We start from the raw sequence: 27402 nt of genomic DNA on the forward strand, positions 1-27402 counted from the left end.
CATTGAGTATAGGAGTTGAGTGAATAGACTGGGGCTATTTCCCCTGGAGCAATGGAAGCCGAGGGGTGACCTTATAGAAGTTTATAAAATCATGAGGGACATGGATAGGGTAAATAGACAAGATCTTTTCTCCAAGGTGGGGGTGGGAGGAGAGAGGAAGAGTCCAAAACTAGAGAACATAGGCTTAAGTTGAAGGAAGAGATTTAAAAGGGATCAAAGGGACAATTTTTTCCATGCACAGGGTGGTGCCAGGGGATGTGGTGGAGGCAGGTACAATAACATTTAAAAGGTATCTGCATGGGTACACGAATAGGAAGGGTTTAAGAGGGATATGGGCCAAATGCTGGCAAATGGTATTAGATTTATTTGGGACATCTGGTCAGCATGGACACATTGGACAGAAGGGTCTGTTTCTGCACCATACATCTCTATGACTTATGAGTTAATAACCATAGAAGAGATCTAAAAATAATCAGTACAAGAACCACAGGGAATCAAGACTTCTTTTACATGGCAAATTGTAACAATCTTCAGTGAACTTCCTGACCTTAATTTGCACATATTTCTTCCTCCACTATTGAAAACCACTTTATCTTTTCCACTGGGCCTCAGTACCAACACCCTGTTCTCCACCTCTGCCTGTTTAAAATATTTTAAAGAGCCTACTTGCCAACATCTTTCAGTTCTTTAGAAGAGTCATATCAGACAGACTCCATATGTGAACTCTGTTTCTCTCTCCACAGACAGCCAGACCTGCCGAATTTCTCCAACAATTTCTGGTTTTGTGTCAGACCTCAGGTGTCCGCAGTTCTTTGTTTTATTCTATTAGATTCTGCTCCGTGCCACAAATAAAGTTTTGGATACAAGTTGCGGAAGGTGATCCAAGGGACAGCTGGCAGTCATACACCACTCGGATAACAAAGTGTGAAGCTGGATGAACACAGCAGGCCAAGCAGCAACTCAGGAGCACAAAAGCTGACGTTTCGGGCCTGGACCTTTTGTTATCTTGGATTCTCCAGCATCTGCAGTTCCCATAATCACTGATACGCCACTCGGACTTGCTGCAACTACCACCTTCCCTTCACCATCACGGAGTCAAAAGCCTGGAATTCCCTCCCTAACAGCAATGTGAGTGAACCTACGCCGAACGTGATGTGATGGTCGTAATGTGATAACGGGAACTGCAGATGCTGTAGAATCCAAGATAACAAAGTGTGGGGCTGGATGAACACAGCAGGCCAAGCAGCATCTCAGAATGCTGCTCACCCTCAACAACTTCTATTTCGATTCCTCCCACGTCCTACAGACAAAGGGGGTGGCCATGGGCACCCGTATGGGCCCAAGCTATGCCTGCCTCTTTGTAGGTTACGTGGAACAGTCCCTCCTCCGCACCTACACAGGCCCCCAAACCCCACCTCTTCCTCCGTTACACTGATGACTGTATCGGCGCTGCCTCTTGCTTCCCAGAGGAGGTCAAACAGTTCATCCTCTTCACCAACCCTTCCACCCCAACCTCAGGTTCACCTGGACCATCTCCAACACATCCCTCACCTTCCTGGACACCTCAGTCTCCATCTCAGTAACCAGCTAGCAACTGCTGTCCATTTCAAGCCCACTGACTCCCACAGCTACCTAGAATACACCTCCTCCCACCCACCCAGCTGCAAAAATTCCATCCCATATTCCCAATTCCTCCACCGCATCTGCTCCCAGGATGAGGCATGCCACTCCCGTACATCCCAGATATCCACATTCTTCCAGGACCGCAACTATCCCCCCCGCAGTGGTCGAGAACGCCCTTGACCGTGTCTCCTGCATTTCCCGCAACACATCCCTCACACCCTGCCCCCACCGCAACCGCCCCCAGAGGATTCCCCTCATTCTCACGTACCACCCCACCAACCTCTGGATACAACGCATCATCCTCCGACACTTCCGCCATCTACAATCCAACCCCACCACCCAAGCCATTTTTCCATCCCCACCCTGGTCTGCCTTCCTGAGAGACCACTCTCTCTGTGACTCCCTTGTCCGCTCCAGATTCGCCTCCAACCCCACCACACCTGGCACCTTCCCCTGCAACCGCAGGAAGTGCTACACTTGCCCCACACCTCCTCCCTCACTCCCATCCCAGGCCCCAAGATGATTTTCCACATCAAGCAGATGTTCACCTGCACATCTTCCAATGGGGTATATTGTATCCATTGTACCTGGTGTGGCTTCCTCTTCATTGGGGAGCCCAAACAGAGGCTTGGGGACTGCTTTGCAGAACACCTCCGCTCAGTTTGCAACAAACAACTCCCCCTCCCATTCCTCAGACATGTCCATTATGGGCCTCCTGCAGTGCCACAACAATGCCACCCGAAGGTTGCAGGAACAGCAACTCATATTCTGCTTGGGAACCCTGCAGCCCAATGGTATCAATGTGGACTTCACCAGCTTCAAAATCTCCCCTCCCCCACTGCATCCCAAAACCAGCCCAGTTCATCCCCTCCCCCCACTGCATCTCAAAACCAGCCCACCCTGTCTCTGCCTCTCTAACCTGTTCTTCCCCTCACCCATCCCTTCCTCCCACCTCAAGCCGCACCTCCATCTCCTACCTACCACCTCATCTCGCCTCCTTGACCTGTCCGTCTTCCCTGGACTGACCTATCCCCTCCCTACCTCCCCACCTATACTCTCCTCTCCACCTATCTTCTTTACTCTACATCTTCGGTCCGCCTCCCCCTCTCTCCCTATTTATTCCAGTTCCCTCACCCCATCCCCCTCTCTGATGAAGGGTCTAGGCCCGAAACGTCAGCTTTTGTGCTCCTGAGATGCTGCTTGGCCTGCTGTGTTCATCCAGCCCCACACTTTGTTATCTACACCGAACGGTCTGCTGCCGTTCAAAAGGGTGGCTTAAAACCACCTTCTGCGGGGAAATTTGGGGAGTAAACGGACAGGAGAAAACAAATAACAAAATATTTGGCGATGCCGGATGAAGTGGCAATGTTGCGAGTAAAGAAGCAAAAGTTGTCCCTCCTCAGCGCTCCCACTCACACCCCTTTCCTCAACAATTCCGCCCGACTACCCACCACCAGCCATCCTCGACATCATGTGACTCCGGCTGTCACGTGATCGCAATTGTTACACCTCCCTTTGTCACCTGATCAGACTCAGTGGAGCCGGAAAATGGTTTGTCTGTACGGCGGAGTGGAGGGGTGAGTGAATGAATGAATGAATGAATGAATGTCTGGGCAGGGTTGCCCCTAGCTGGAGAGTCCCGATGAGTAACTACTCCCCCCCGGTAGCTGGGCCGCTTTCCGGCTCCGCCTCAGGAGATTGTTGGTAATGGGATGCGCCCTGGATTGGCTTGTCACACCTTCGTCCCTCTGTCTCCACTCGCTAACCTCTTCCCGCCACCGTATCTCACCCTGCCCACCCCCCCCCCCCCCCCACCCCCTCCACCACACCCCAGCCACCCCCCAACTTTCCCCGGCGCCCATCTCATCTTCCGGCCCCAGTCTCTCTGTCTGCCGCTCCATGGCCCATCAGCCCATCTGGTCAAGGTCACGTTGATTCTGAGGTAACTTCTTTGCTGCCTTCTAGACCTCCAATTTGGTGTCGTCTGCAAACTTACCAATCATACCTTCTATATTCACATCCAAATCGTTTACATCAATGTAAAAAAAACTGGACTTATTGCATTTTCAATTCTCCTGTTAGAGGAGCAACTAGCTCGAACGTGGTGCTGATTGCTGAGGACGGGACAATCAAAGCCAAGGTGAATGGTCCAGCCACCAACCACTGGGTAAGGAATAGTTAATTTCTTGACCACCAAAGAACCAATTGTATAACCTTTCTTCCAAGCCTGGTTCCGGTGTTCTCTCCACATGCATTGCTAGAGCTTCTGACTTTCTCCAGTACTTTGTAGAAAAAAACTTCTATCTTCCAGCGTTTACAGTGCTTTTATTATAATCACTAATGATTTTGTTTTTTTAGACCTAAATATGAGGCCAAGAATTCTGCTTTGAGATTATTAGGTTTGCTTTAATTCTATCTCAAATTTCTCTCAGTCTTAATTCTTAAATACATTTTCATTTGAATACAGTCTCAGGCACAGTGTTATAGAAGTTTCTACTCAGGCACTGGGCTAGTGGTATTATCACTAGGCTATTAATCCAAAGAATGTAGTATGTTTTGGGGAGCTGAGTTCAAATCCTGCCAGGCTAGATGGTAATTTATTAAAATTGAATTCAATAAATATCTGTAATTTAAGAATCTTAATGATGATCATTGTCAGCTATCAGAAAAACCTCTTTGGCACACTAACACCTTTTTAGGGAAGGAAGCCTGTCAATCTTACCCTGGTTAATCCTATGTGTGATGCCAGACTCTCAGCGATGTGGTTAACTCTTCACTCCTGCTTGGGGAATGGGTAGTTTATTGAAAAAAAAAACTATTTTCTAATCAACCTGTTCACAGATGTTAGTAGCACCTCCAGAACAGGTGGGACTGGAAGCAGGGCCTTCTGTTACAAAGGTAGGGATATCTAAGGTTTTGGAGTAGATCTGTAGCTCTGGTTGTGGGTGTTGAGGTTGGTTAGCTCGTTGAGCTGGTTTGTCGTTTTGCAGACGTTTCATCACCGGGCTTGGTAACCTCCTCAGAGCAGCCACCAATGAAGGTAGAGTTGCTACCACTGCAACACAAGAGCAATAAATACTGGCCTCGCCAGTGATACCCACTACCTGTGAATAAATAAATTTTTGTTTGGCCCCTGCCTCTCGCTGCTGGCTGTCTGAGATAGGGCGAGGAGAGTGGTAGATTGGTGAGAATGGGTTCTGGGGAGATGAGCATGCCTGGTTGTTTCGGTGGCTTGTCGTCTTGTGTTTTGACTGGACAATGGTGTCTGTTTCATTATCTGCAGCTGGTTGGGGTGGACCAATGCTTGGAAAGCATCAACAATATGGTCCTGGATGCTAAGAAGGCAGCCGGCGCAGATCCTAATGTACCACTCAAGTCCTTGGTAGGTAAACTTTATAGAACTTAAGCCTGGCCGACGTTAATCCAGCTTCCTCAGTGCTGCTCAGAATACAAGGACAGAATATTGTCTGATGATCAAATTGAACACACATACAAACATATGAATTATCAGGAAAAGTAGGCTGTTTTGTCCATCAAACTTGCTCCATTGTTTATAGATAACAGGGTGTAGAGCTGGATGAACACAGCAGGCCAAACAGTATCAGAGGAGCAGGAAAGCTGACGTTTCGCGCCTAGACCCCTCTCTGATGAAGGCTGTAGGCCTGAATTGTCAGCTCTCCTGCTCCTCTGATGCTGTTTGGCCTGCTGTGGTCATCCAGCTCTACACCCTGTTATCTCAGATTCTTCAGCGTCTGTAGTTCCTGTTATCTCTGCTCCATCATTTGATAAGATTGTGGCAGATCCGTTTCTGTCCTTGCTCACTCTGGCCCCTTTGTTCTGTGTGTGCACAGTGTGTATTTCTAAGCTGCAAATTTTGCACACACTTTCCCTCTGTAATCTTGTGTGATGCCTGGGTCTGCCGTGTGAACCTAATCCATCTCAGGAAGCTACTTTTTCCTGTTGTGAAATGTGAGCTGGTGATACTCAACTTTGTAGAGTAACGATGACTCTGTACAGGAAAAGACACTGTGAAGGCCACGGTCAGAGTTTATTGTTGTCTGGCTGTAGGAAGGCAGGCAGTGCTGTTACCAGAAATTGGGAAGCTGCAGTTCCACGAAGACATGAGGAGTGCAACCTCTGGAGCAGTATTTTGTTTCTCACATATGCGATATAAAACAGATTTGACCTTCACTTGAGAGAGATAATAGGAAGTGCAGATGCTGGAGAATCCAAGATAACGAGGTGTGGAGCTGGATGAAGACAGCAGGCCAAGCAGCATCTTAGGAGCAGGAAAGCTGACGTTTCAGGCCTAGACCCATTTTTTAATGAAGGCTCTAGGCTCAAAACATCAGCTTTCCTGCTCCTAAGATGTTGCTTGGCCTGCTGTCTTCATCCAGCTCCACACCTTGTCGTCTCTTGACCTACACTTGTTTTTGTCTCACTGCTGATCCCTTTGGACTTTGTGTGGAGTATCTTGTTGCTGGTTCAAAGTGCAAGAGGGTGAGTAATAAATCAGACTGAGAAAAGTTGGAAAGGAGAGATGAACAGTGAGTGATGATGAAGGCGTGGGCTCAGTTCTTTCACTGTGCTTATGTTTTACTGTTGACCTTTCTTTCCTTCCTCCAAGATTATGTTAAACCTGGATCAGCTGGAGTGTTGCACTCAGCTCTGGAAGCCAAGCTATAAGGAAGACAGAAAGGTGTTGGGAAAGGGGTGGGGTGTTTGGGGCAAGTTGAGAGTTTTTTTATTTGATTTATTATTGTCACATGTGAAAAGTAGTTTTGCTATACAGGCAAATCGTTCTCTTCCATAAGAGAAAGAGAAGAGGCAGGTGAGGGGAGGGGGGTGTGGAAGGAGGTGAGAGTTGTCGAGATGGGGAGGGAGCCCGGGGTGATGGTGTGTGGGGGCGGGGTGGAGAACAGGGAAATGGATTCTGGAGAAGAGAAACAGGAATATGGACTGTGAGGGAAGGGGAATGTAGTGAGAGAGGTACAGTGTTGTGGCAAAAGGTAGAGGAATGTGGGTTTTGGAGGAGGGAGGTATATGCAGAACGGGGAGAACGGTGGGCGAGTGGAGTTGGGTGAAGGGAGATGAGTTGCTTCTGCCACTTTTTCAGGCAGTGAGCTTTCATCCCTACACCCCTGTGAAGAAAATGAATTCCTCCTAATGGAAGCTGTTCCTTGCTGTTTAATCTTTCTGTAACCATTAAATACCTCAACATGACCATTTGATTTAGTGATGTTTATTTCAGAGTTAAAGAACTCCTCTGCTCATCTTTGAAAGTAAGTTACAATCTTTAAGATGCATTCTTCACATCCACCAGATGGGGTGAGAACACAAGTATGGCTCAATAACAGCCTCAATACTCTCTGGACTCAATATTGAGTTCAATAATTTTAGGCCCTACAACCTCGCATGGCCCAGCCTCCCACCCCACACACCAGGCCTTGTTCCCACATAGCCCGTCACTACACACCCCACTGTGGTTAGTCACTAACCGTCCCCATTAACAACTATTCACCCTCCCAGCCTGATCGTTAGCAACTCCTTTGTCTGTCCAACTGTCTTTCTCTCTCTTTGGGCTCTATCCTATCGTTTACTCCCTACTCCACCCACCTCCCTATTTTCTGCATATAGAAGGGTCACTAGACCCGATACGTTAACTGTTTTCTCCTCCACAGATGCAGCCAGACCTGCTGAGCTTTTCCAGCAACTGTTTTTGTTCAGTAGCGCAGCCTTGGTTTGGCATTCAAGTCCTTAGAATGGGACTTTGACCCACAGCTGTCTGAAGCCAGAGTGCCCTTTGCCCTCGTTCTCACACACCACCCCACCAACCTCCGGATACAACGCATCATCCTCCAACACTTCCGCCATCTACAATCCAACCCCACCACCCAAGACACTTTTCCATCCCCTCCCCTGTCTGCTTTCCGGAGAGACCACTCTCTCCGTGACTCCCTTGTCCGCTCCACACTGCCCTCCAACCCCACCACACCCGGCACCTTCCCCTGCAACCGCAGGAAGTGCTACACTTGCCCCCACACCTCCTCCCTCACCCCTATCCCAGGCCCCAAGATGACTTTCCACATTGGCAGATGTGTGAACCTCTGCTTAATGTGGTATACTGCATCCACTGTACCCGGTGTGGCTTCCTCTACATTGGGGAAACCAAGTGGAGGCTTGGGGACCGCTTTGCAGAACACCTCCGCTCAGTTCGCAACAAACAACTGCACCTCCCAGTAGCAAACCATTTCCACTCCCCCCTCCCATTCTTTAGATGACATGTCCATCATGGGCCTCCTGCAGTGCCACAATGATGCCACCCGAAGGTTGCAGGAACAGCAACTCATATTCCGCTTGGGAACCCTGCAGCCCAATGGCATCGATGTGGACTTCACCAGCTTCAAAATCTCCCCTTCCTCCGCCGCATCCCAAAACCAGCCCAGTTCGTCCCCTCCCCCCACTGTGTCACACAACCAGCCCAGCTCTTCCCCTCCACCCACTGCATCCCAAAACCAGTCCAGCCTGTCTCTGCCTCCCTAACCTGTTCTTCCTCTCACCCATTCCTTCCTCCCACCCCAAGCCGCACCTCCATCTCCTACCTACTAACCTCATCCCACCTCCTTGACCTGTCCGTCTTCCCTGGACTGACCTATCCCCTCCCTACCTCCCCACCTATACTCTCCTCTCCATCTATCTTCTTTTCTCTCCATCTTTGGTCCGCCTCCCCATCTCCCCCTATTTATTCCAGTTCCCTCTCCCCATATCCCTCTCTGATGAAGGGTCTAGGCCCGAAATGTCAGCTTTTGTGCTCCTGAGATGCTGTTTGGCCTGCTGTGTTCATCCAGCCTCACATTTTATTATCTTGGATTCTCCAGCCTCTGCAGTTCCCATTATCACTGCCCTTTGCCCTTGCTACCTGTTGGCAGCTCACGAGATCTCACCACTGGGATTCCCTCCCCGAATCTCTCTGCCTCTTTTTGTAGTGTTTCTTCAAAGAATGTGGGTCATCAGTTGTCAGGCCAGTATTTATTGCCCTTCCCGAATTGCTCAGAGGGCAGTTTACAGTCAATCACGTTGCTGTGGCTCAGGAATCACTAGTAGGCCAGACCAGGTAAGGTTACATGAGAACACCACCTTCAAGTTCCCCACCATTCTGACTTGGAAATATATCGCCATTCTTTCATTGTTGCTGGGTCAAAATCCTGGAATTCCTCCCTTCTCTAAGGGCATTGTAGCAGTTCAAGAAGGCAGCTCACTACCACCTTCCCAAGAGACAACTAGGGACAGGTAATAAATGCTGGCCCAGCGCATAGGGAGAAGTGATAACCTGTGGTATTATCACTGGACTGTTAATCTAGAGACTCAGATAATGTTCTGGGGATAATAAAGTGTGAAGCTGGATGAACACAGCAGGCCAAGCAGCATCTCAGGAGCACAAAAGCTGACGTTTCGGGCCTAGACCCTTCATCAGAGAGGATTTTGTGCTCCTGAGATGCTGCTTGGCCTGCTGTGTTCATCCAGCTTCACACTTTATTATCTTGGATTCTCCAGCATCTGCAGTTCCCATTATCACTAATGCTCTGGGGATCCGGGTTTGAATCCTACCATGGCAGATGGTGGTATTTGAATTCTGTAAAATATCTGGAATTAAGAATCTACTGATGACCATGAATCCATTGCTGATTGTCAGAAAAACCCGTCTGTTTCACTATTATCCTTTAAGAAAGGAAACTGCCATCCTTACCTGGTCTGGCCTACATGTGACTCCAATGAGGTTGACTCTCAACTGTCCTCTGGGCAATTAGGGATGGGCAATAAATGCTGACTAGCCAGCAACACCCTTACCCCATGGATGAATGAATAAAGAAAGAAAAATCGCACAAGTGAATATTAAAAAAAAAACACAGATTTTCCCGACAACTGACCATGGTTTCACGGTCATCGTCAGACTGTTAATTCCAGATTTTTGTTGAATTCAAGTTCTACCAATTTCCATGGCAGGATTCGAACCAAAGATTGTAGAACATTATCTGGAAAACTGGTCTAGCAATACTACAGTGAGACCATTGCCTCCCCTTTGCCCCTCCACCTCCCCTCCCCGGGCCGTTTTGCCCCGTCTACCTCCCTTGTCCCACTAAAGCTAACTTTGAAACCCACCTATTTGTCAAGGCTTTTTGGCCAAATTGTTGGTGGGTATGGTCCATTCTTCCTGGTGATGGTGCGGCGGTTTCGCTGTTGGCAAATGGATGTGCCTGGTCTGACCCCACCGGCTAAGTCAGCGAGGCAGTGGCTGTGTGGCAGATTTGGTCCGGAAATCCTTGCATTTTTTGGCCTTGGGTGGCTGTGGGGGTGGCATCCCATGGCCAGCCCAGAAACCCGGGAACTGCGGAGGGGACAAAAGACGAATTTTGTCCTAACTTTGTCTCAATTATTACTTCCTATAATTGACGTTGAATTGTTGTGACTTATACACATTTCACTGCATTTTCATAAATACAAGTGGCAATAGATTGCTATTCTGGAAAAAAAAAGTTTTGTTGTTGAGCTCACTATCTCTTCTGCGCAAACCATGGGTGTTTGCCTTGAGTTAATTGGCTGTATCTTTGTTCCTTCTCAGGGGTTGACTCTAAGTGGAGGAGATCAGGATGAAGCAATCAGCACATTGGTCCAGTTGCTGCAGGAGAGGTTCCCAAACCTGAGCGAAAACTACTTCATCACTACAGATGCAATAGGGGGCATATCGACAGCCACTGACACAGGTAAGGCTCTGCAGTGCAGGCAAGATTTTGTTTTTCTGTTGAAGTTCATGAAATTGTATTTTGGGGGATGGAGAGCTTTCCCTTCCACCCAGTGGTTAAACTTTAAAACACCTCTCTCCTGGCAACGTGCCCCTGCTTCAGGAGTCCAGCATCTTTTGATCACCCCTAAATGTCCCAAGAAGGTCTCCTCAAGTCGCAGCTCCCAATGCAAAGAGGACCAGGCTATTCAGCCCCTTGAGTCTGTTCCACCATTTTGTGAGGCCTAACTCCATATATCTACCTTTGGCCCATATGCTTTAATACTGTAGCTTAACGGAAATTTATCTATCTCAGATTTAAAACTAGCAACTGATCCAGCATCCATCACCCTTTGTGGAAGTGAGTTCCAAAATCTACCATCCTTTGTGCATTGAAGTGCTCCCAATCATCTCTCCGGAACAATCTGGCCCTAATTCTCAGACTTTCAGTTCTAGAATCCCTAGTGAAAGTAGTTCATCTGATTAAAAAAGTTGCTCTTTCATAGGCCATCACTGGCCTTTGCCCATCTTTAATTGCCCTTGGACAGCTAGACTACTTCAGAGGGCATTTAAGTTAATTGCATGTCACTGTGGAGTCATGTGTGGGCTAGAACAGGTCAGATTTTCTTAGTGAACCAATTGGGTTTTTATAACAATCGGCGTGATCACATTAAATTTATTTTTAAGTTGGATTCAAACTTTACCATCTGCCCTTCTGGGATTTGAACCCATGACCTTAGTACATTAGCCTGGGGCCTGGATCACTGATCGAGTGACATTACCCCACCATCTCCTCTACTGAGTTGAGCTGAAATTCCACCAGCCTGCATGGTGGGATTTGAATGTGTGTTTCCAGGTCATTAGCCTGGGTCTCTAGGTTACTAGTCCACTGACATTACCACTACACCACACCCACTGGCTTTCCTTTATCTCTGGTACAAATAACCTCCTCAAAAAAACTCTAAAACTGGAGTTCCACATGGGCCCAGTTAGACTTGGGATAGCTGTTTTTCCTTAACAAACAGGACATCTCCGTGAACTTGACCTTTTATGAATCACAGTCACTTTTACTAGCACCAGCTTTTCACTTCGCAGCATTCAATTTCTCAAGCCGTCACATTGAGATATAAACTTGTGTCCTTTGGGTTTTAGTGCAATAACATCATACTTGACAAACTGGGAATTTTTGAGAATATTACTTGTAGCATAGACTAAGTAGAACCCGTGGTTGTGGTGGTGGTTGGATTTTCAGAGGGCTTTTGTTAAGGTGCCACTCTTAATTATAAATATAAATAGAGCAGCTGTGATTGGGGAGAATATACTGGTAAAGGTTGAGAATTGGTTAATAAGCAGAAAGTAGGAATGAATGGCTTATCCTCAAGATGGCGTGCTGTTAAGTGTGGGGTACCACAAGAATCAATTATTAGATCTACAACCCTTCACATTCTATAGAAATGATTTGGATATTGAGACCAATTGTAATATTTTCAAACTTGTAAGTTGAGGCGAATGCAAGGAGAGGCCAAGAGGATTTAAATGGGTGTAACAGGTTGGGAAGTGCAGGTATTCAAAGGGACCTGGGTGTCCTTGTCCGTGAGTTAGTCAAGACTAACATGCAGGAACTGCCTGCAATCAGGAAGGCAAATGCGATGCTGGCCTTTATTACTTCATCAGTAGAATGTGAGTACAGATGCAAAGATGTCATGCTGCAATTATATACAGTCTCAGCGAGACTGGAGTATTGCAGGACAGTTTTGGTCTCCTTGGGTGTGCAGTGGATGTTCACCAGTTAATCCCCGCATTAGCTGCATTATCTCCTGAGGAGAGTTGGGGAAACCGGGCCTGTATTCTTGAGCGTTTCAAAGATTGAGGTGATCTCATTCAACCATAGAAAATTCTTGCAAGGCACGACAGGATTAATGTAAATAAGATGTTTCTCCTGGCTGGTGATTCTAAGACTGGAAACATCAGCTCAGGATAAGGGATAGGTCATTGAAGACTGAGATAAGGGGAATTTTCTTCATTTAAAGGGTGGTGAATCTTGGAATGCTGTTCCCCAGAGGGCTGCAGAGGTTCAGTAGTTGAACAGATTGGAAATTAATAGGTTTCTGGAAACTAATGATGACATTAAGGGAAATTGGGATAATCTGGAAAAGTGGCCTTGAGATAGATGATCAGGCATCACCCAACTGAAGGATGGAACTGACTATGAACTGAATGGCCAACTACTATTCTTCTGTTTCTAATGTTCCCAGAAAGAGGCAATTTGCCTTTTCCCTTGGATGAATGAGAGTGATAGCAGATGAACTGTGCTCAGGCTGTGCTCGAGTGTAGTTAAGCCACTGTTTGATCTTGCTGCACCATGACCTTCCCTCAAACGTGTGTGTCCTTGTCTTCTGATTGTCGCTCTCATGGTAGATGTTGGCTTTCTGCATTGATGTACAAACAGCTCGAGTGAGCTGAGGTTTGCTTTGTAGACTGTCAGTACTCTCTTGAAAGATGTGCTGGCAAAGGTTACCCATCTGCAACAGGACCTAACCCTAGTCTTTTTTTTTGTCCTGCCGCCTGCCAAAAATAAAACACCCACACACACCAGGTGGAATTGTATTAATCTCGGGAACTGGTTCCAACTGCAAGCTCATCAATCCGGACGGTTCAGTGACCGGGTGTGGAGGCTGGGGTCACCTGATCGGAGATGAGGGATCTGGTGAGTGAGGGGGAATAGTGGTTTTAAGAAGCATGGGCTTTTGAGGGGGTGGGTTATGAGGATGCATGTGCATTGACCCACCTTCTGTTTTTTCACAAGCTCTGTTGCTTTACACTTTACGCACAGAGCTTGGAAATGTACACCATTTGAGGACAAGATTGAATCCAGTTCCACTGGGGAAAATTACAAGGATGGTATTGGGTCTCAGAGTATGTCTCTCTTCTCTGTAACAGGGAAAACTGAGAGGCTGGTCTGATAGAGCATGTGAAAAAACAAAAAATGTTGTGAAGTGGATTGATCAGATATAGTTACACATCGTCTTTCTGCCCTTGGGGTGTCCAAGATTGGGTTTCATCAATACACGGTAACAACCTCCGAGGGAATCTTTACCAAGAGAGCAGTTACAGTGTGGAGCTCAACAATATTGCAAACCCAGAGAGTTTCACACTTAGTCATGGATGCTGATTCATCAGGGCAGTTCAGTATTGTTTCAGTGATAACGGGAACTGCAGATGCTGGAGAATCCGAGATAACAAAGTGTGGAGCTGGACGAACACCAGCAGGCCAAGCAGCGTCTTAGGAGCACAAAAGCTGATGTTTCGGGTGGGTCTAGGCCCGAAACGTCAGCTTTTGTGCTCCTGAGATGCTGCTTGGCCTGCTGTGTTCATCCAGCTCCAAACTTTGTTATCTCCAATTCAGTATTGTATCCTCCCTGGGAAGAAGCTCTGCTTGGTATTGAGGATGAACATCAGTGCTCTGTTGATGGGCTTGCCAATTGGCGGTCTGTGTCAGTCAAGCTGCTAACACTTGCTCAAAGTGTTGCTGATATCTGCTGAAGCCCCCCACTTCCAACTATTCCACATCTCCCCCAACCCAAAATGTTCCTTCCTCACTTACACCTCCCAATCCCAATCCTGTGAACTGCTGTTGCCTGACCCATTATCCCACATGCTGATATGCCCCATCCCCACCTATGCCTTCACTTCCTTGCTTCTTTCCCCAGCTACAGTCAGCCCTTTTGGGTGGGGGTGGGAGTGGGGGGGAGTTGGGAGAGATGCGATGGTGAGACGTGATAATTAGCTCAATACAGGTAAGGAACAGGTGGAAGTCATTCAGCTTCTTGAGTCTGCTCAGTTATTTAATAAGATCATAACTGATTTTATTGTAACTTCAAAACTACATTCCTGCCTACCTCTTGATTAACAAGAATCAATCTACCTCTGCCTTACAAATACTCAAAGCTGCTGCTTCCACTGCCTTTTCTGGAAGAGTTCCAAAGACTCTTGACCCTCTTGAGAGGATAAAAAATAATTCCCCTTGTCTCCATTTTAAATAAGCAATCCCCTATTTTTTAAACAGTGACTTATGGTTCTAGATTCTCCCATAAGAGGAAATATCCTTTTTTGTACTGCCCTGTCGAAATCCCCGTAGATCTTACACATTTCAACAAAGTTGCCTCTTATTCTTCTAAATCCATGGTGACACAATCTAACTTCTCTGACATATCATCACAAGACAAACTGCCCATTCCAGGTATTAGTCCCTTAAACTTTCTCATAGAACATTACAGCCCAGTACAGGCCCTTCGGCCCTCAATGTTGCGCCAACCTGTGAAACCAATCTGAAGCCCATCTAACCTACATAATTCCATTATCATCCATATGTTTATCCAATGACCATTGAAATGTCCTGCAAGTTGGTGAGTCTACTACTGTTGCAGGCAGGGCATTCCATGACCTTACTACTAATTCTCTGTCTTGCCTTTTGTAATTTGATATCTGTCCTTGAAGGAGTTCAGTGCTGCAGATGTGGTCTTCTCAGTGTCTCATGTAACTTGAAGAATACCCTCCTAAATTTTGCATTCAGTTATCACACATCAAATTTAATTTGTGTAACGTTTTATTTGTTTTGCCAAATACTTGCTGTGTACCAAAATTTTGTGATTCAGGCACCATCAAGATGCACCCTGATTGCTCTGCATCTTGGTGCTCTGCAATCTCTCACCAGTTGGATAATATACTTAATAAAAGCAGAAAGTGCTGGAGAAGAATTGGAGAGAAAAGCAGTTAATGCTTTATTCCTCCTCCCAAATTTGATAAACAGTTCCACATTTTCCTACATCATACTTATTAGATGTTTGTCCACTCACTTAATCCACTTATACAACTTCCATAAATGTTCCTCACAACTACCTATTGTTGTGGTTATCAGCAATCTTAGTTACCGTACCACGCTATTTGGTCCCGTCATTCAAATTGTCTATGTAAGTTTTAAGCAGTCGAGCTCCCAGCACCAATCCCTGTGACGGGCCACGTGTTGCTGACCTGAAAAAGACCTGCTTATGCCTACAAGGCAGCATGGTGGCTCAGTGTTTAGCACTGCTGCCTATCAGCACCAGGGACCGGGTTCGATTCCAGCCCCATACGACTGTCTGTGTGGAGTCTGCACATTCTCCCCATGTTTGCATGGGTTTCCTCCGGGTGCTCCGTTTCCTCCCACAGTCCGAAGATGTACAGGCTAGGGTTGGTTGGACCATGCTAAATTACCCGGGGTGGGGTGTTGGTGATGCTGCTGAGTCTAGGTGGGATGCTCTTCAGAGAGTCCATGTGGGCTTGTGAGCCAAATGGCCTGTTTCCACACTGTAGGAGTTCTATGAAAATCTACTTGATGTTAGCCCACCAAAATTCTGTCCATGCCAAGGTACTAACCTCTACAGCATGAGTTTATATTCTTCAGAATAGCCTTTGATGTTACATGTTGAATGAGAATCATAGAATCCCTCCAGTTTGGAAACAGGACAATCGGCCCAACAAGTCCATACTGCCCCTCTGAAGAGCATGCCACCCAGACCCATTCCCCTACACGTGTATTTCCCATGTCTAACCCACCTAACCTAAACATCCCTGGACATTATGGGCAACTTAGCATGGCCAATCCACCTAACCCTGCACTTATCTGGACTGCGGGAGGAAACCGGAGCATCCGGAGGAAACCCACAAAGACACGGAGAGAACGTGCAAACTCCACACAGACAGCCACCGAGGGTGGAATCAAACCTGGGCCCCTGGCACTGTGAGGCAGCAGTGCTAACCACTGTGCCACCACAGAATGCCTTCTGGAAATCTAAGTACATTACCACCAGTTCCCCTTTATCCAATGCACACGGTTCTTCCTCCTAGGACTTCAGATTTGCTTCCAATGAGTCCCTTTTGCAAAACCACGGTGACTCTGCCCAATTACCTTGAACGTATCTAAATGACCTACTATTACTTGTTCAGCAAGTTTTAAGCTAACTAGCTTAAAGTTTCCTGATTTATGACACCCTTTATTTTTAAACAAAAGTATTACATGTACCGTCTTCAAATCCAGTGAGACTGTTCCCAAATCTTGTCAGTTTTGGGAAAGCAAAATCAGTGCATCGACTATCTCTCTGACCAGTTCTTCCAAACAAAGTCAGTCTGGGCCCAGTCAGTCAATAGCTCCTACAATTTATTCAGTACTACTTCTCAGGCAATTGTAACTTTCCTGAATTCAACCCTCCCTTCCATTCCCAGATTTTCTGCTGCTTTGAGGACGTTTTTAATGTCTCCTGCAGTGAAGACTGATTCAAAATGTCTCTCCAAATCACCTGCCAGTTCCTTATTTTCCACTATTAATTCTGCGGACTCACTTCTGTAGGACCAATGCTCACTTTTTTAAGTTATTTGTTAGAAACTCTTACTTTGTATTTCTACATTTATGGCGGTTTTCTCAGTAATTTGAATTCTTCACTCTTTCTTTGCAGCTTATTGGATGTCACTGTTGGCTATAAAGATTGTGTTTGACGCTATTGACAACTTCAAGCGCACGCCATTTAACATCTGTCTGGTGAAGGATGCCATGTATGACTACTTCCAGGTTAGAAGTTGTCATAATACTGACTGCTGGTGTGAGTTGTTTCATCAGGACCTTTTATAGGAGGACTGCGTTTCAAGTACAGGGCACTGCTCTGGTCTTCTTTATGTGGGAAGGAAAGGGCATGCAAGTATCGGCAAAGGCCAAAAAAGACTTGAGGAAATGTACAAGCAAAATGATTTGGGAATAATGTTCATCAGGTATAGTTTGGACATTTCTCCTTGGAGGGAAAGTTGAGAGATCTGTTGGAGATATTTAAAATCATGAGGAGTCACATAGATGGAGGGGCATAGTTGGAAGGGTTGAGAATCAAAGGGCACAAATATAAGGTAATTGGTATAGGAAGCAATGGAAGAAGGCCTGGGGGGGGAGGTGGTGGTGAAGGAAAAACCTTTTTTATCCTGTGGGGGCGAATTTGACACTGTTCTCTGCAGCAGAGAGTGTTGCCTGCCAGTGCCAGGGTTTGGAGTATCTGCTCTAGGGCTGGAGAAGAACTTCTATGTGAGCATGGAGCATTTAGTGATCACGGTCCACATTAACATTAAAATCAACATCGTATAATGAAGCCAGAGGTTCTGCTGAAGGAGTATGCAACGTTCGGGGCTAAACTGGAAAAACAGAACCTCAAAAGTGATGATATCTAGGAGTAATCCTGAGCCATGTGTTGATTGACATTGGACTCCAAAGTCCCCCTTATCCTCTGCATGTTTCAGACATCTACCGTTGAATCACTACCACACAGACCAGTTAATGTGACTGTTGTCATTTAGGGAGAAGTTGCACAGGCATAAGATGGAGAATGGATTAGGTGGTTCTGTTGGTGGAAGTAGATGAGTTGGAGAAAGCTTACGTGTAAAATAACCAATGATGTGGACTAGGGTGCTGTTGAAATGCTTTGGATATGTTGAAATGATGTCATTTGTCATAATATTGATCTGATGCCTTTGCCTTGTATTCTTGAAGCAACGTGTGTTGAGGTCAGTTGTTAATTAGATTGAGTACCCTCTTTGAAGCGGGGGATAAAATCTGTGGCCCACTGTATCTTGAGTGGTGTCTGCTTGATGGGTCTGGCATGATTCGGTCACTGCTCCTCCTTCTCCAGTCACTGATGAAATGTGTGCCGAAGACCCACCCAAACCTGAATGCGTACTCCTGGCTGGCAAAAACTCATACAGGATTGCTGGACTGCTGCTTGGTCAAAGATGTTGACATTCAGATGCAGCATTAAACAGAATCCCAGCATTTGCCCCCAGGTGGAGATGAGCAATCCCATTATCAGACATGAAGAAGAACAAACATTCTCTCTGGTGGTCTACAGCATTTATTCCTCATCCAGCATTACCAAAACCTATCATCTGGTCATTATTGGACAGCAATTTGTAGGACAGTTAATCTCTCGTAACATATTTAAGTAGAAAAATGTGTTCAAGATTGTTCAGACACCATGCTATCATTACATTTATCGAGAATGTTAGCATGTAAAAAGATCTTCTAGCATGTCATTACTTTCCTATCAGTCTATTTTCGATCAACATTAAAGTGATAGAAGGTGTCATTGACAGTGCTATCAAGCAGCATCTGAACAGTGACACCCACTTTGGGCTCCGCCAGAGCCACTGGGGGAGGTGATGGCCTAGTGGTATTATCACTGATCTGTTAATCTAGAGACCCTGATAGTGTTCCGGGGACCTGGGTTCAAATCCTGCCACGGCAGATGGTGGAATTTGAATTCAATAAATATCCGTAATTAAGAGTCTGATGACCATGAATCCATTGCCGATTGTCGGGGGGGGGGGAGGGAGAAGCCCACCCGGTTCACTAATCCCCTTTAGGGAAGGAGACTGCCACCGGGGTTGGGGGGGAGGGAGAAGCCCACCCGGTTCACTAATTCCCTTTAGGGAAGGAGACTGCCACCCTTACCTGGCCTGGCCTACATGTGACTCCAGACCCACAGCAATGTGGCTGACTCTCAGTTGCCCCCTGGGCAATTAGGGAAGGGCAACAAATGCTGCCTGGCCAGTGACACCTGCATCCCATGAATGAATAGAGAAAACAAAATGATGAAACTCAGCTCCTGGGCTGACCACAGTCTTCGTTGTAAAATTGGCTCCAAAATTGGAGTCAGTTGCGGTTGCGGTCATACCTGACACATAAGATGATGGTCGCGGTTGCTGGACGTCAGTCATCTTAGCCCGATCTCATCTCTGCAGGAGTTCCTCAGGTAGTGTCCTCGGCCCAACCACCTTCAACTGCTTCATCGTGTCTGTCCTTTCCATTATAAGGTCAGAAATGGGGTTGTTTACTGATTGCATAATCTTTGCCATTTGCAACTCCTCAGATGCTGAAGCAGTCTGTGTTCAAATGCAACAAGATCTGGACAATATCCAGGCTTGGGCTCAAAGTGGCAAGTGACATTCACGCCACACAAATGCCAAGACAATCTCACCACTGTCCCTTGGCATTCAAAGAAGTTACCATCACTGATTCCCCACTATCAACATCGTGGGGGTTATCATTGACCAGAAACTCGACTAGACCTGTCACACAAACACAGTGGCTACAAGAGCAGGTTTGAGGCTAGGAATCCTGCAGCGAGTAACTCATCTCCTGACTTTCCACCATTTATTTGGCAAAAGTTGGGAATGTGATGGAATGTGTAGTATCCCTAGCCTGTGTAGTAGCGAGTTACTGCAGATGCTGGAATCTGCATTGAAAACAAAGCCCTAGTGAAGAGTTATCTAGACTTGAAATGTTAGCTCCCTTTCTCTTCGTGGATGCTGCCTGAGCTGCTGTGATCGCTAGCATTTTTTTTTGGTTTCCATTCCTAGCCTCTGACCTGTTCTGTGATTATGTGAACTGTACAGATTTGTCTCTTAAACCTTTCCTTTCTTTCTTATGCAGGTGTCTAATCGAATGGCCCTTCTCACTCACCTGTATCGTACCTTTGACAAATCCAAAATTGCTGGATTTTGTCGAAAGCTGGCAGAAGGTGAACATAATTTTTGATGACTGTTGCACCTTTTTTAAGTCGTAGATCACAAGCCAAATGAACATATTAACCAAGAATCTGTGGGCAGCACCTGTTGCCTCCGGGTCTACAGGTTCCAAGTTCAGATCTGACTCCCTCAGAATTAGACTCAAGTATCTTGACTCGCCTCGTAGTGGAGCGTCAAGGGACTGCTGTACTGTCAGAGGTTTTTGGGAGGAAACGTTAATTTGACACCGTTATCCTCCCAGGCAGTTGTAAAAGATCTCAAAGCAGTACTTCAAAGAATTGTCCTCCCAGCTGATGAAGGCCAAATATTGTTATCCTCCTGCCAATACTGGTGAAGTAAGCTCTCTGACTACCCGTTACTACACTGTCAATGTTTACTGTACTCAACACCCTGCATGACAATAATGATTCCTCTTCAAAAAGTCCTTTTGTTTTTGGCTGTAGTGCACTTTGGGAGCCATTAGAATAAATGCAAGTTCTTTCATTTAACACTTGAACTCAATCTTCACTCTCCACTTAAGAGGGATAAGATTCAAGGTCTCGGTGTTGCAGCCCAGTAACATAATCACTTGGCCATCCATTTCCCATTATCTGTGTGTAGAAAGTGATAGGATCAGGGGTGACCTGGTATGGAACACGTTCAAGACCCTAAATGTCTTACTCCTGTTCTTTGGTTTCCTGTGTTCCTATGTTCTTTTCTTTAATTGCAGGGGCAACCTTAATGGATGGGGGTGATTGGGGAGAAGAAAGCCCCTTTAAAAGTGATCATTTAAAAGTTATTTATTTCAGCGGCACGAGCTGGAGACCATTTGTCTTGTCACATCTTCAGAAGAGGGGGTCAGGAACTTGCCCAGCATGTCGTGGCTGTGCTACCGCATGTGGACCAGGTAAAAATGAAATGTAACCATTGAGTGTAGGTTTGTTTCCAAAGTTGGGCTTTTGAACCAGTTAACGTCTTCTGTCTTAATGCTTCACAATTCAGAAGAGACGTCTTCACCAAGAGAATGTAGTGGGAATGTAGAGCTCATTGCCACAGAAAGTGATTGATGCAATTAAGCGGATGCTCAGGGAGTGTTTGAAGGGGATGGGAATAGGTGCTTATTCTGATTGAGCTGAATGAGGCAAGATTCGAATGCAACTCTATCAGTGGCATGGACTGGTTAGATTAGTTCAATGCTCCACACTGTATTTCACCAAACTCCAAAGCCCAGCATGCTTGCACAAATAGAAATGTGATAACGATTAGATTTGGGGCTAAATATTGTCCAAACCTGTTTCTGTCCGGCAATCAGATATCTAGTATTCGCTTGAGGAATGGACAATGTCTTGCTTTAACATCTTAGCCGAAAGACAGGAGCTGTGACTGTGTGGCGTGCTCTCGGGTCCACAACGAGAAGCAAACCTAGACTGTATGCTCAGGTCGCTGGGGTGGGAATTCAATCTATGACTTTCTGACCTGAGCAAGACTGCCTCCCACTCGTCCACAGCAGAATATGGTGAGATTATAGGGTTTTCTTCCCATTTCTGAACAGTGGTTGAACTTTGTATCCGCTGCGGTTTAGTGTTACACACTGCCAGTCCCACCCCATGGGTGGCCATTCCTCCAAGAAGAAATATAGATACCTCCGGTAGAATGGACAGAAGGGGAAGCATCCCTCAATGGAAATTAAACATAAAAGGGGGTTCCACGGATAAATAGCCTAATTCTAGGTTGAAAAATTACAGAGCACTTCACCCCAGGGTCCCGAAAGAAATGGCCATGGATATGGTAACCACTGGATCTCAAGACATAGGAGCAGAAGTACACCATTCTGCCCATCGAGTCCACTTTGTTATTCAGTGACATCGTGGTTAATCAGATAATTCACAGCTCTGCTTCCCTGCCTTTACCCCACAAACCTTGATTCTCTTCCTGATTAAAAATATAGCATGGTAGATAGGGGTTAAAATTGTGATCAGAGCCTAGGCCTGAAACGTCAGCTTTTGTGCCCCTGAGATGCTGCTTGGCCTGCTGTGTTCATCCAGCTCCACACTTTGTTATCTTGGTAGATAGGTTTGTTTTTATGTTTCTAGATTAAAGGGGCCCCATCATATAGCAATGTAACTTCTCTGTTCAAGAAAGGTAGGAGACAAAGCTAGCAGGCAGCTAGCTTAACACAGAGAAAGCATTAGAATCGTATTATTAGTGAGGAGGATATAGTAGAGCACTAAGAACATTGTAATGAATTTAAATGGAGTCAGTTTGACTTTGTGAAGGGGAAGTCCTTTTGAGTAATTTAGTATTGTTTTGAGGAAGCAACAAGTGATATAGATAGAGGAACCTCTGAAAGTGATGTACTTGGAATTCTAAAAACCTCTTGGGCAGGTGCCACATGAAAATGACTGGACAAAGTAGGAGCTTGTGATTTAGGGGCTAACATATTAACAGGAATAGAGCTTTGGTCAGTTAATGGAGATCAGTCGAAATGAGTAAAGTTCGAGTTGGCAATCTTTAACCAGTGCAGTGCCATAGGGATTAGTGCTAGGTTCTTGACTGTTTATTATCTGTACAAATGACTTGGATGGAGAAGTCAAATAGATGTTACTAATATGACTGATGCTACCAAGGAGAGTAATTTTCCTGCAAAGCAATACAAACAGATCAAGTGATTAGCCAAACATTTGCTAAATGGAGTATAACGTGGCAAAACATCAGCTCATCCACTTTGGCAGAATGAGTAGGAAAGCAGGATGTTATTTCACACTAATAGCTGGAATAGCTGGATGAACACAGCAGGCCAAGCAGGAAAGCTGACATTTTGGGTCGAGACCCTTCTTCAGAAATGGGGGAGGGGAAGGGGGTTCTGAAATAAATAGGGAGAGAAGGGGAGGTGGATAGAAGGTGGATAGAGGAAAAGATAGGTGCAGAGGAGACAGACAGGTCAAAGAGGTGGGGATGGAGCCAGTAAAGGTGAATGTAGGTGGGGAGAGTTAGGGAGGGGATATGTCGGTCCAGGGAGGACAGACAGGTCAAGGAGGCGGGATGAGGTTAGTGGGTAGGAGATGGGGGTGGGGCTTGAGGTGGGAGGAATGGTTAGGGAGGCGGGGGCGAGCTGGGCTGGTTTTGGGATGCGGTCAGGAGAGGGGAGATTTTGAAACTTGTGAAGTCCACACTGATACCATTGGACTGCAGGGCTCCCAAGCGGAATATGAGTTGCTGTTCCTGCAGCTTTCGAGTGGCATCATTGTGGCAGTGCAGGAGGCCCAGGATGGACATGTTGTCCAAGGAGTGGGAGGGGGAGTTGTTTGTTGCGAACCGAGCATAGTTGTTCTGCAAAGCGGTCCCCAAGCCTCCGCTTGGTAGAGGAGGCCACAACGGGAACAGCGGATATAGTATACCACATTAGCAGATGTGCAGGTGAATGTCTGCTTGATGTGGAAAGCCACCTTGGGGCCTGGGGTGGGGTGAGGGAGGAGGTGTGGGGGCAGGTGTAGCACTTCCTGCGGTTTCAAGGAAAAGTGCTGGGTGTAGTGGGGTTGGAGGGGAGTGTGGAGCGGGCAAGGGAGACACGGAGAGAGTGGTCCCTCCAGAAAGCAGGTAAGGGTGCGGAGGGAAAAATGTCTTTGGTGGTGGGGTCAGATTGCAGATGGCAGAAGTGTCGGAGGATGATGCGTTGGATCCGGAGGTTGGTGGGATGGTATGTGAGGATGAGGGGGATTCTGTTTTGGTTGCTACTGTGGGAGACTGTGAAGTCTGTTTGAATGTCCTCACCCAGGAAGAGGTGAGGAGTAAGTGGGTAGAAAACAGAAATTGTGGGAGAGAACAAAAACATTGGGTTTGGTCTTCCTCCTGTTTAACAGCAGTGAATCTTCTGTCAATCTGAACAGGCAGGCTGAACAAGGGGAGGTGTTGACCCTACGGTATTATCACTAGGTTCTTAACCCAGGTAATGTTCAGGGGGCGTTGTTCTAATCCTGCCATGGCAAATGGTGCTACTTAAATTTGGTTAAATTAAAATAAAAAATCTGGAATGAAGAGTCTAATGATGACCATTGTTAATTGTTGAAAAAATCCATCTGGTTCACTAACGTCCTTTAGGAAAAGAATTCTGCCATCCTTACCTGATCTGGCCTACATGTGACTCCAGACCCACACCAATGTGGTTGAATCTGAACTGCCTTCTGGGCAGCTAAGGATGGGCAATAAATAGTGAACCGGCCAGAGATGCCACACCCCGTGACTGTGTATAAAGAACAAAAACTGCAGAGGCTGTGCTGCTGGTGAAGTCAGGCTGGGGACTGATTCATGGGACCTCGGTCTGATATCGCTCGGGGCGCACACCAACCCCCCTCCCGCCCCCCCGAAGGTTGAACTTTGAGACAGAATCGCTGAGATGTCTGTGTTACATCTCCATCTCTGAGAGTAGGTGCCTGTTGGAACCAGCTCTGGCTTTTTGTTTTGTTGGAATGATTTGAGTGTGTGTTTTGGTTTAAACTGTGCTCCACTTTGTGTTGCAGAAGCTGCTTGATGGGAAGCTTGGTCTGCCTATAGTCTGTGTGGGATCCGTGTGGAACAGCTGGGACCTGCTGAAAAATGGTAAGTGGTGATGGGCAGCCCTGTGTGTGCTGGAGGAGGCCTGCTGTGATCAACCTGTAGTGTAAGTAATTTGCTGAAGCTGATTCCCTCCTCAAACTACCTCGTCATCTGATTTCAGCTTTGGTCACATACCAGAACCTTATATTTTTAGAATTAGAATTAGAATCCCTACAGGGTGGAAACAGGCCCTTCGGCTCAACAAGTCCACACTGAACCTCAGAACATCCCACCCAGACCCATCTCCCTATAACCCACCTAATCTACACCTCCCTGAACCTATGGAGAATTTTGCATGGCCAATCTACCTAACCTGCACATCTTTGGACCGTGGGAGGAAACCGGAGCACCTGGAGGAAACCCACGCAGACACGGGGAGAATGTGCAAACTCCACACAGACAGTCGCCAGAGGCAAGAATCAAACCTGGGTCCCTGGTGCTGTGAGGCTGCAGTGCTGACCACTGAGCCACCTTGTAGCACATCCAAATGCCATTCTGCTCATTGCCTGTGTACTGGGTTAGTTCTGCTGTCCGACTCATTCCCATAGCTCTGTTCTTTTATCCTGTTCAACTGTTTACCCAGATCCCCTTAAGTCCAGATCCACAGCATTGTGGAAATAAAAGGCGGCACGGTGGCTCAGTGGTTAACACTGCAGTCTCTCAGTGCCAGGGACCCAGGTTCGATTCCGGCCTCGGGTGACTGTCTGTGTGGAGTTTGCACATTCTCCCCATTTCTGTGTGAGTTTCCTCCAGGTGCTTTGGTTTCCTCCCACAGTCCAAAGATGTGCAGGCTAGGGTGGATTGACCATGCTAAATTGCCCGTAGTGTTCAGGGGTGAGTGGGTTATAGGGGTGGGATGCTGCAAGGGGTGGTGTGGACTTGTTGGGCCAAAGGACCTGTTTCCACACTGTAGGGAATCTAATGTCATCACGAAATCTGCTCCAAACCACTCAATTAGGTTGTGCATTCCAAATCATCAATAATCACTGATCTAAAGAACCTTATTTCTTTGATGAAGGGTCTCGGCCCGAAACGTCAGCTTTTGTGCTCCTGAGATGCTGCTGGGCCTGCTGTGTTCATCCAGCCTCACATTTTATTATCTTGGATTCTCCAGCATCTGCAGTTCCCATTATCACTTATTTCTTATGTTTCCTTTGCCAGTCAGCTTAAATCTTTGGACTTTGATTCCTGTGATCGGAAATGGCTTCTTATTGGCTGTCCAAATTCCTCAACATTTTTAAATAAATGCAAAACATGGTGGAGGCCGCAATGTTGAGGGGTGGTATTGGACCTGAACCGTTAACTCTGTTTCAGGCTCCACAGATGCTGCCAGACCTACTGAGTTTCTCCAATATATTATTCCTCAATATTTCATTCACCTTTTTTTTCTTCATAAAACCACCTGTGCTCCAGGGAGGAAACACTCCATCTGCCGCAGTCTCGCCACAGAGCTGAAGCTTCTTATCCCCGGATTAATAAAACTCCTTTTTAGAAACGTCTGTAAGCCCAGGTCCCCTTGGGTGTTGTTAAAGATCCCTGAGTATGTCTGGAAAGGAGCCAGGCTCTCTCTCCAGTGTCTTAGTCAGGCAATGTCCATTCATAAATAAAATGGTTGAAAGTGGAACTTTGCTGTGAGCAGATTGGCATTAAAATAAATGCACTCTGGGATGCCTTGGTTGTGAAAGGTGCTATATAAATGCAAACTCTTTCCTTTCTTCCAGGCTTTCTAGAAGTGTTGAAGGAAAGACCAATGGCAAAGAACGTGTGCAAGTTTACCATGATGAAGCTGAAATGCTCTTCAGCAGTGGGTGCAACGAGTCTTGGTGCTAGGCACGTTGGTTATAATTTACCGATGAACTATGCGGACAATGTAGATATCTTCTTCGAACACTGCTTCACACTCTAGAGACAGAGAAGTGATCAGCTCTGACCAGTGAAGTCATGGTCTTGGAAATCAGAGATGGTGATATCGTTCAACCTGCCCTTTTTTATAAAATTGATTGGTTTTTGTATATTTTCACGCTTTGACAAAAAAAAGTTTACTTGAGATCTAATTGCATCGTACACATTCCTGATCAGAGAATTCACCACCTGTAAAATGTCTGACTCAATTACCAAGCTCTCTATGAGGATACTATCTCTCTTTCTCTGTTTTGCACACGCAGATGGAAGAGAGATTTTTTCCAATGAAAAATATCAAAAGGTTCTTCATATACATTCAGCTAAGGAAGAATACTTTGCCGCGATGTCATGCTGCAACTGTACAAAACGCTAGTGCGGCCTCATTTTGGAATATTGCGTGCAGTTCTGGTCGCCCCATTACCGGAAGGATGTGGAAGCATTGCAGAAGGTGCAGAGGAGACTTACGAGGACGTTGCCTGGTCTGGAGCACAGGCCCTATGAAGAAAGGCTGAAGGACTTGGGTCTGTTCTCATTTGGAGAGAAGGAGGCTAAGAGGGGATCTAATAGAGACATACAAGATGATCAGAGGATTAGATAGGGTGGACAGTGAGAGTCTTTTTCCGAGGATGATGACGTCAGCTTGTATGAGGGGACTTAGCTACAAATTGAGGGGTGATAGATTTAAGACAGATGTCAGAGGCAGGTTCTTTACTCAGTGGTAAGGGCGTGGAACGTCCTGCCTGCCAATGTAGTTAAGTCAGCCACATTAGGGGCTTTTAAACAGTCCTTGGATAAGCATATGGATAATGATGGGGTAGTGTAGGGGGAAGGGCTTAGATTAGTTCACAGGTCAGCACAACATCGAGGGCCAAAGGGCCTGTTCTTTGCTGTATTGTTCTATGTTCTATGAATGTTAAACCTTAAGCCTT

General features: G+C 46.4%; 1 protein-coding gene across 3 annotated transcripts; it reads left to right on the top strand.

Moving 5' to 3' along the window:
- Positions 1 to 3110: 3110 nt before the first annotated feature.
- nagk (N-acetylglucosamine kinase) lies at positions 3111 to 26625 on the top strand. 3 transcript variants are annotated; one of them, XM_048535939.2, is made up of 10 exons: positions 3111 to 3200; positions 3706 to 3790; positions 4907 to 5005; positions 10244 to 10385; positions 12999 to 13109; positions 16894 to 17006; positions 19905 to 19992; positions 20788 to 20885; positions 24496 to 24574; positions 26293 to 26625. In XM_048535939.2, exons 1-10 carry the CDS (start codon positions 3172 to 3174, stop codon positions 26475 to 26477), a joined length of 1029 nt encoding a protein of 342 aa, XP_048391896.1. In that variant the 5' UTR covers positions 3111 to 3171; the 3' UTR covers positions 26478 to 26625. The 3 variants fall into 3 exon arrangements, with proteins under 3 accessions (XP_048391896.1, XP_048391905.1, XP_048391916.1); XM_048535959.2 differs by lacking the exon at positions 3111 to 3200 and adding an exon at positions 3458 to 3565; XM_048535948.1 differs by lacking the exon at positions 12999 to 13109.
- The last annotated feature ends 777 nt before the right edge of the window (positions 26626 to 27402 follow it).

This window comes from Stegostoma tigrinum, chromosome 1 (assembly GCF_030684315.1).
Source record: "Stegostoma tigrinum isolate sSteTig4 chromosome 1, sSteTig4.hap1, whole genome shotgun sequence".
Taxonomy (NCBI): Eukaryota; Metazoa; Chordata; class Chondrichthyes; order Orectolobiformes; family Stegostomatidae; genus Stegostoma; species Stegostoma tigrinum.

Bases quoted from the DNA above. Each gene is read 5' to 3' on its own strand.
- nagk (XM_048535939.2), top strand. From the start codon at position 3,172: ATGGTTTGTCTGTACGGCGGAGTGGAGGG. The intron at 3,791-4,906 runs GTAAGGAATAGT...CATTATCTGCAG, and splicing joins GTCCAGCCACCAACCACTGG to CTGGTTGGGGTGGACCAATG. The intron at 13,110-16,893 runs GTGAGTGAGGGG...CTTTCTTTGCAG, and splicing joins GATCGGAGATGAGGGATCTG to CTTATTGGATGTCACTGTTG.